This window comes from Melospiza melodia, chromosome 1, assembly GCF_035770615.1.
Source record: "Melospiza melodia melodia isolate bMelMel2 chromosome 1, bMelMel2.pri, whole genome shotgun sequence".
Lineage (NCBI taxonomy): Eukaryota > Metazoa > Chordata > Aves > Passeriformes > Passerellidae > Melospiza > Melospiza melodia.
The window spans coordinates 110,430,278-110,437,892 of NC_086194.1; the positions used below are offsets into that span (position 1 = coordinate 110,430,278).

The window sequence follows — 7,615 nt, forward strand, 5'->3', positions numbered from 1 at the left end:
AAAGTTCAGGTATTTCCCCTGACATAAAAATCCCTCCATAAAACCCTCCTGGACTGCTACAGTAAAGACGGTCGAGAATGATTATAGTAAATATTTGCAATCTGCATCATATGCTAAACTGGAGGGGAAAAAGTTAATTACTTCTTAGCTGTTTGCCTAATTGCGCTACACACTACATGCAGATACAATTGCATTCTACCTCAATGAAAAAGAGGATGCTACAGGAGCAAAGAAGCATCATTCCACAAACATCATAAGAGTATGAGTAGGCCTCCAGCTGCAAAGATCTTCACTGCTTTAGATTTAGCTAGACAGCTCCCAGATTATTCCAGGATAACATTATTAATTTCTGCCCTTTCAGCTGAAAAGCACACGCATTTTCTCAGTCAGTTAGATGTCTTTATAGGGGTAAATTACAGACAGGGGTGAGGGGGGTGTGCAAGGGAAGATGGATCATGGGAATTGTGTATATGCATTCAAGAAAAACAACTTCCTTTCCCCCTATTTAATATAACCACAGCATATTTCCGGACTCCAGACTAGCAGGGCTCTTTATCCAGTTAACCTTCCCAAGGCTGATGCCTGAAGTATCTAAGATCACTTTCAAATGCCCTTTCTAACAAGACCTGAGCAAGAGGCCACTAATTTTCACTGAACAAAAAGCCACTGGAGAGAGATCCGTTTGTCAATATCAACTGGTCCAGCAATTTCCCATCTTCAGACACATCAGCCTATCTGAGCTGGCAGATGTTTAGACAAGATTTTATAAATTGTTCAATATCAGACCATAATGAACCCCAACTGACCATTCCAAAGCAGCTAAAAGCATTCAGGATCTCCCCTGCTGGGATCTAATAATGCTCTCACGCTGGAACATTATTAATCATGGAATAAAATAGATGAGCCTCTTGAAAAATAAGTGTATGATTGATTAAAGGGCAATCTAAGAAGCTATTATTCTTGTTTTATAACCGTAAGTTATATTCACTCAATTTATCTTTTGGGGAAAATAAATGATTGTTCGTTTCTTTTCTGGAATTATATTATATGAGGATTCTCATTATTTTACTAAAAATTAAAATGATGAGTTGGCTAATTTTATGATTCAAATCAAAGCGGATTTCCAGTGTAACTGTAAAGGTATGGTTTACCGATACAAAGAGGGAAAACCATTCAAAAAACCCCAAACAGGTATTGGGCTTTTAATCTTTTTTTTTTTCCCTTGCATATTTTAGCCAGAAGCTGCAAATAAGTAATTAGAACTAAGCCGTGGTTGATAATATTTTTTACCCTATAATAGTGAATTTAAAGGATGGCAAATACAGAGCTACTTCACACCCAGTATAAATAGTTTATAAGAAACATGCATAAATTCCAATCACCCTTTCTACGCATATTCATGTATATATACAAATACGTATTTGTTCATATGAGTGTATTTAAAGCTTAAGTATAACGGAACAAGCCAGAAGGAATTAATTTATGCAAAGTATATATTTGCAACATGTTTAAATTGCTTACTCATTTTATGATCTCAGCTCTGCTATTGAAATTACAAATTTCCTCCTTTTCTAAATAATAAATTAGTACTTTGAGGGAAATGAACGAAAAACACAAGGTTGTTGCAGACTAGTCTGTTTTTATTTACAATTAGAGATATAAATTAGTAAAGAATTCTTGTTAAACAACCAAAGATTGTATAACCATCAACGTTTCAAATAAAAACCAGGCAAAATTTATTTACAAAAAGTTCAGATTTCATTGCAATACAACTTGCATAAATTACTAGAAGCTTTATATCGTTACAAAAATAAATATCAAATTTGTTTCCACTTTGTAAGGACTCAAGTTCTCCAATCACGTCTTTATTATCTCTACTGTATACATCTTTTACAAATAAATTTTACAATAAATCCTATCACACCTATCGAATAGATACCGTGGCAATGAAGTGATCAATTCAAGATATCCTGAGAAAAACAGATCTGTTTTCAAAAGTCACACATACATTGGGGAAACTATACTATACCAGCAAACTCACATATGTCCAACAAAATTCGGGTTTAATAATTAGATTCTGAAGATTTAATAGTGCTCTGTGGTCTTCTTTTATACAGTGGCACCAGATGTGATCCGGATTTAGAGATTTGTTATATATATTAGCTCGGGGAGAGATGATGGCTTGCTGACTTTTTTCAAAGCAATTGTGACACCTACCTGTGGACCAAGGAAAAAACCAGATCATCCAAAAATCCTTCAATTAAACTCTAACACCATTAAACAGGGTGGGCGGGAAAGGAAGTAAAGCAAAATTCTTACTCTTTTAAATTCTTCTAACAAAAATAGAAGTTAGTTGAAAAATATAGGCAAGGTGATTTTTTGTTGCTGTTGTTTATTTAGCTCTAAGTAGTGGAAGTATTCAGAGTGCCTTTGCCAGCTAGGCAAGAGCCAAGTCACAGACTGCCTTGCATAAGATTCATAGATTCATGTCGGTTTCTTACAGTTGTCCTTTTTATTTTTAAATACGCAGCCACTGCGTAAAGTCCCACTCAATTTTAACACTGCCACGTGAGCACAAGCACTCTGTTTCTAAATAACAATACCTTCAAAGGCTTTTTATTTTTTCCTGAAGATTTCTTTCCGTAACTTTTAAGCAGTCCCTACGGCTTTGCCTTACACAAGCGAAGAGTATGCAAAGTGAGGGAACTGTCTAACCTGGCTTGAAAATTAAGACAAACCCAAGAAATAAATGTAGTCATATGGGGTTTCTGAAAACAGCAGAAAAAATAATGTTTTACTTTGTGACCAAACTCTCAAGTAACAAAGCAAGAAATTAACGTTAAGCGAGTCTAGAACTGTGCAGCACGTCTCAGACCTGATGCCAAATGATCAGTGTAATAGAAAATGTTCTCACTTACTTGCATTGCTGTGTGATTGCACTTCTATAGGTATGGTTGTACTCCTACTGTGCAGACTTCAGTGGGATCTGTCAAAATATAACCATCAGTTAGTCACAGGACACAGCCAGCTAACTAGATTATACAGTCTGTGTAGGTCCCAGCCCTCACTGGTGCACAATTCGCAGCTGGGGCGTTTAAAAGACTAGCCAATATTTTATATTTGCCTGTATCTCGAGTAGTTTTGTAGGATAAGATGACAAGCATATTAGTACAAAACTTTTTCGGGAAAGAAAACCCCAAAACCCAAACAAACCAAGAAGCAACCAGTTACAAAAAATGTCACGCTCCGCGTAATTTCACGTCCAAGGTCAGCAATTATCTGAACCCAAAGCTGAAAAAAACCCCGTGAGAATACTGGAAACAAAGAGAGTCAAACCAGTTTGTCAGGAAAAAAAAATTACAGGCAATGACACCAATGCTGTCTGGATAGCTTTGTGTGTAGTTTCCCTTTTTTAAAAAAGAAAACTACTTTCAAAGCTGCATCTGCAGCCTGTGAGACTGATCTAAAAGTCGTATTTCACATTCACTCTCGCGGTTCTTAGGGGCAGGTACCGATACGACGGCGGCACGCCGGTTTTAATCCCCAGGTTATATGAGTGCCCATCTTCGCTCTGGCAGCGGTGGCACCGAGCTCGCTGCTTTTTTCCAGAGAAGGTTTCAGTATTTACAGCGCGCAGGGGACGTTTACGGGTCGGGGGAGGAGGACGAGGGAGAAGGGGGAAGAAAGCGGCAGAAACAAGTCACCTACCTTTCTTAGAGTCATAGCTAGAGGGCCTGTAATGTTGTTCTAGCTGGTTAGTGATCGTTTTCAAAGAGTCACTGCTCTGTTTGTGGACAGAGCTGGCATTTAGGACAGTCTGACTTAGTCCCTCGTTTGAAGCCACTGCTGCCGAGTTGTATCTCAGGATTCCCTGGCTCTGCAGAGCGTTAAAGTTCCCATAGTTTGTATAATTGCTATAAAAAGGTGAGGTGTAATAAATATGCCTCCCCAGGAGGGAGGAGGGCGAGTAGGCAGCGCTGTGCGGGGCGGAGGCGGGGGTGGCCGAGGAGAGCGGCGCGGGCTGGCAGCCTTGGCCCAGGGTCTGACTCTTGAGGTCCGAGGTGGCGATTTCGGCCAGAGACCAGAGCTTGGGCTTGCTGGCCGGCGTCGGGGGGCCGGGGGAGGCGCGGGGCCCCAGCGCCGCCTTGCCAGCGCTGCGGGCGGCGTCGGCGTGCGGGTGGCCGAGGAGCGGGGCCTCCACGGCCGCCAGCGGCGAGGAGGTGGCGGGCTTGGCCGGCGGGTCGCGCTCCCCGCCGCCGCCGTCGTCCTCCTCGATGTCCTCCTCGTCGTCCTCGTCGTCGTCCTCTTCCTCCTCCTCGATGTCCTCGTACTTGTCTTTGCACTCCGAGCCTCGACTCGCAGAGGGGGTCTCCCGCTCGGCAGGGCAGCTTCTCGCCGTCCGATTCGGCGGAGCAGGAGTGGTCCGTCAGCGAGTCGACTTGCAAGCTGATCCCTGCGGAGGCCCGCCGGGCACAGAGAGGCAGTGAGGAGGGGCGGCAGAGAGGAGCGGGAGAGCAGCGAGCCCCGCCACCGCCGCGCCACCGCTGCGGCCGGGCAGGCTCAAGCCATGCCGGCCTTTTCCCGCTCCCAGGAGCATTCATCCCCACGGGCCGGCTCCTCCGGCGCCCCCCGCACCTCCCGGCCAGCCGCCCCCCGCCCGCCTCGGCCACAGGCACCGATCGGCGACAAGTGACCGGAGCAGCCGGACGGGACGGGTTTGGGGGTCGCTTTTGTGAAACGCCGCCCCCCTCTCCTGCCCCGCTGCCCCGCTCCCGGGGGACTCGACGGGGCGGGATGGAGCCACCCCGCCGGGGCCGCAGGCCCCCCACGCCTACCTTCGTCCTCCGCAGAGGTTTCGTTGCTCTCGGGCATCTTGTCGGGACTCTCCTCCTTACTCCTCGCCCCGTCGCCTTCGTCGTCGTCCTCGTCCTCGCTCTTGTTCCGCGGGGCCCAGGTCATCTTGTTCTCCTTCTTGAGCCGCCGGCGGGCGTTGGCGAACCAGGTGGAGACCTGGGTGAGGGTCATCTTGGTGATGATGGCCAGCATGATCTTCTCGCCTTGGTGGGGTAGGGGTTCTTGCGGTGCTCCTGCAGCCAGGCCTTCAGCGTGGCCGTGGCGTCGCGGTGGCGTTTTTCCTGTACGCGGGGTCGTTGAGCTGGTAGGGGTAGGCAGGGCTGCCGTACGGGTGGTAGCTGATGGCTCCGGTCATCCCGTCGTATGGGCGTCGTAAGGGGAGCCCTGGACAGAACAGAACGGTGGGTTGGCAATTTGTTATTGCTGATAGCCATTAGTGAGTTGTCAAGGCGAGATCGGCGGTTATATTTGTATTTCCCCGGGATGGTGTCTTGTATCCATATTCTATGAGGGGGAGTAGGCAGCACCCAAAGGCCATTAAGTTACAATTGCCCCCCTCCTTCCTCCGCCCAGCACACAGACACAGGCACACGCGCTTTTAATCTTTCTGGCTAATTTCAGCTCCTTGTAATTGAATATTTCCCAATATAATTTTTGAACCGCGCAGACATTTAAAGGGCCCTACAGGTAGCGTCTTGATATCAACATTTCTCTCAAAGGTTCAAAAGATGTTTCCTTTTTTGCTATAGAAAATACAACAAAGCAGCCACTTAGCAATTCACTGCACTAATGCATTGCAAATCCAATTTGCAAATCAGAAGATATGCACCGTTTCGAATTGTTCAAATGCGATGTAATTAGCATTTTAATTCGCTCTTTAACGTTTAAATTGCGCTTATTTAAGTCTGCATAATGCAAGAAAAGTTAAAGATATCCCTAAGAAACTCGCTAACTTTCAGCACGTCTCTGTACCCCGCAGATCGGAGAGTCATAGGCTCAACATCGCCCAATATCCCCCACAGTTCACAACCTCGCTGCAACTTCCAGCCACTCGCCTACTGCTTCTCAACAGGAAAAACAAGAGAGACCCTCAGATTTTTTTATACACCCCGAATAAAGACTGCACGACAATTTATGCTCTGTTTTATGAACAGACGGAAAGCAAGTAGTTTCCCTGTCACTTTGCAGGGAGAGAGAACTACCCCGCTGCATCCTCTCCTAGGATATCGACAGCGGCTCTAGCCTCAAATTCCGAGCACAGGTCTTTGTGTGTACGGACTAGATACGTGTCTGACTCTCTGCGTGGCACGCGTGGTTATAAAACTATATAACCATCTAGACGTGCAGTTTATTTATATAGTTTATGGTTTTATTTATGTACTTTTTGCACAGAACACACACAACACGCAATTGCAACTGCTCCTTAAACTAATAAGAAGAAAGTGAAATCCGAAACTGCGGCCACTACGACCATTTTGGGTTTAAGCGAAGATCACAGATCGCAAACAGATGCTCCTTTTCATTCCCAAAATCCAGTTAAACCATTAGCACAAAACACACTGAAAGTAAATAAAACCACACGGGGATAAAGCCCCCAGCGCCTCTAAACACCGACTTAAAGAGAGAGAGAAGAAAAATTAGGAAAAAAAAAAAAAAAAGCAAGAAAAATAAACCCTCCCTTGTGCTATCACTGCGAAAAGAAAAAATACATATTAAAAGAAAAAAAAAAATAAGAAGGAAAGCCTGGGACGCACAGACATAGGAACGGGGGGCAGAATGAAAGCATCCAACCCAACCCAACCCAACTGGCCGAGACCATCCGTATTCCCTCAAGCAAAGCGCCCTCCCGGCTCCTCAAACCGCGCGGAGAGCCCGGGACCCAGGCCGGCACCGCGCCTGGCCGGGACGCGAAGCGGAGCCCCGGCCCGGCCCCCGCCGCTCCGTTCCGCTCCGCTCCTCTCGGCTCGGCTCCGCTCCTCTCGGCTCGGCTCCGCTCGGCTCCGCTCGGTGCCGGCCGGGCTGCGGGGAGGCGCGGAGCGGAGAGCGGAGCCGGCAGCGGCGGCGGCGGCGGTGCGGGGCGCCCGCTTGTGCGGCGTGGTGTCGGGGCTGATGGTGAGTGTGTGTGAGGAGAAAGGCTGAGGATGATGAGGATGAGAATGCGGATGCTAATGAAGAAGGAGAGGGTTTCTCTTCGGTAGTTACCATATAGGAGGGGAATCCCGTGGCGGGGTCTGTGGAGTACTGGAGCGGGCTGGTGAAGCCTGTGGCCGCCGCCTGGGCGGTGAAAGCTGCCGATCCCGGGTAAGGGCTGAACGCCGATCCCGACGAAGACCTGGCCAGCTCCTCGCTCCTGGGGGCCGCCAGCGCCGACGCCCCGTACGCCGGGCAGGAGTACAGAGCCAGCGAGCCGGGGGGCTGGTAGAGGTAACCCTGAGGATAGGACATGGCTTGCACTGGCGTGCACAGGAGCAGGGAGGGGGCGAGGGTGACCGGCCCTGCTGCTGCCGCTGCTCCTGGCGCTGCTTTCGTGCTCTCCCTCTCTCCCGCCCCGCCCTCCCGCTCCCTCCCTCCCGCCCTCCCTCCCTCTTTCTCCCTCCCTCCTTCTCTCTCTCTCTCCCCCCCGCCCCCCGCCCCCCCCCCCCCCCCCGATGGCTCTGTGCAGTTATGTAGAGAATCAGAATTGTTATAGGCTCCCCCCCATGCGCACCCGATCGGAATAAAAACAAACAGGAGGAAAAAAAACCCCAAAAGAACCCTCCAA

At 48.1% G+C, this 7,615-nt stretch overlaps 1 protein-coding gene across 1 annotated transcript; it reads right to left on the reverse strand.

Moving 5' to 3' along the window:
• Positions 1-1,619: 1,619 nt before the first annotated feature.
• IRX2 (iroquois homeobox 2) lies at positions 1,620-7,389 on the reverse strand. Its single transcript, XM_063164338.1, is given in 9 exon segments — positions 1,620-2,217; positions 2,919-2,986; positions 3,709-4,351; positions 4,353-4,453; positions 4,836-5,060; positions 5,063-5,125; positions 5,128-5,214; positions 5,217-5,238; positions 7,057-7,389. Coding segments are annotated over 8 exon segments (1,428 nt in total). The 5' UTR covers positions 7,300-7,389; the 3' UTR covers positions 1,620-2,217; positions 2,919-2,942.
• Between the last annotated feature and the right edge of the window lie 226 nt (positions 7,390-7,615).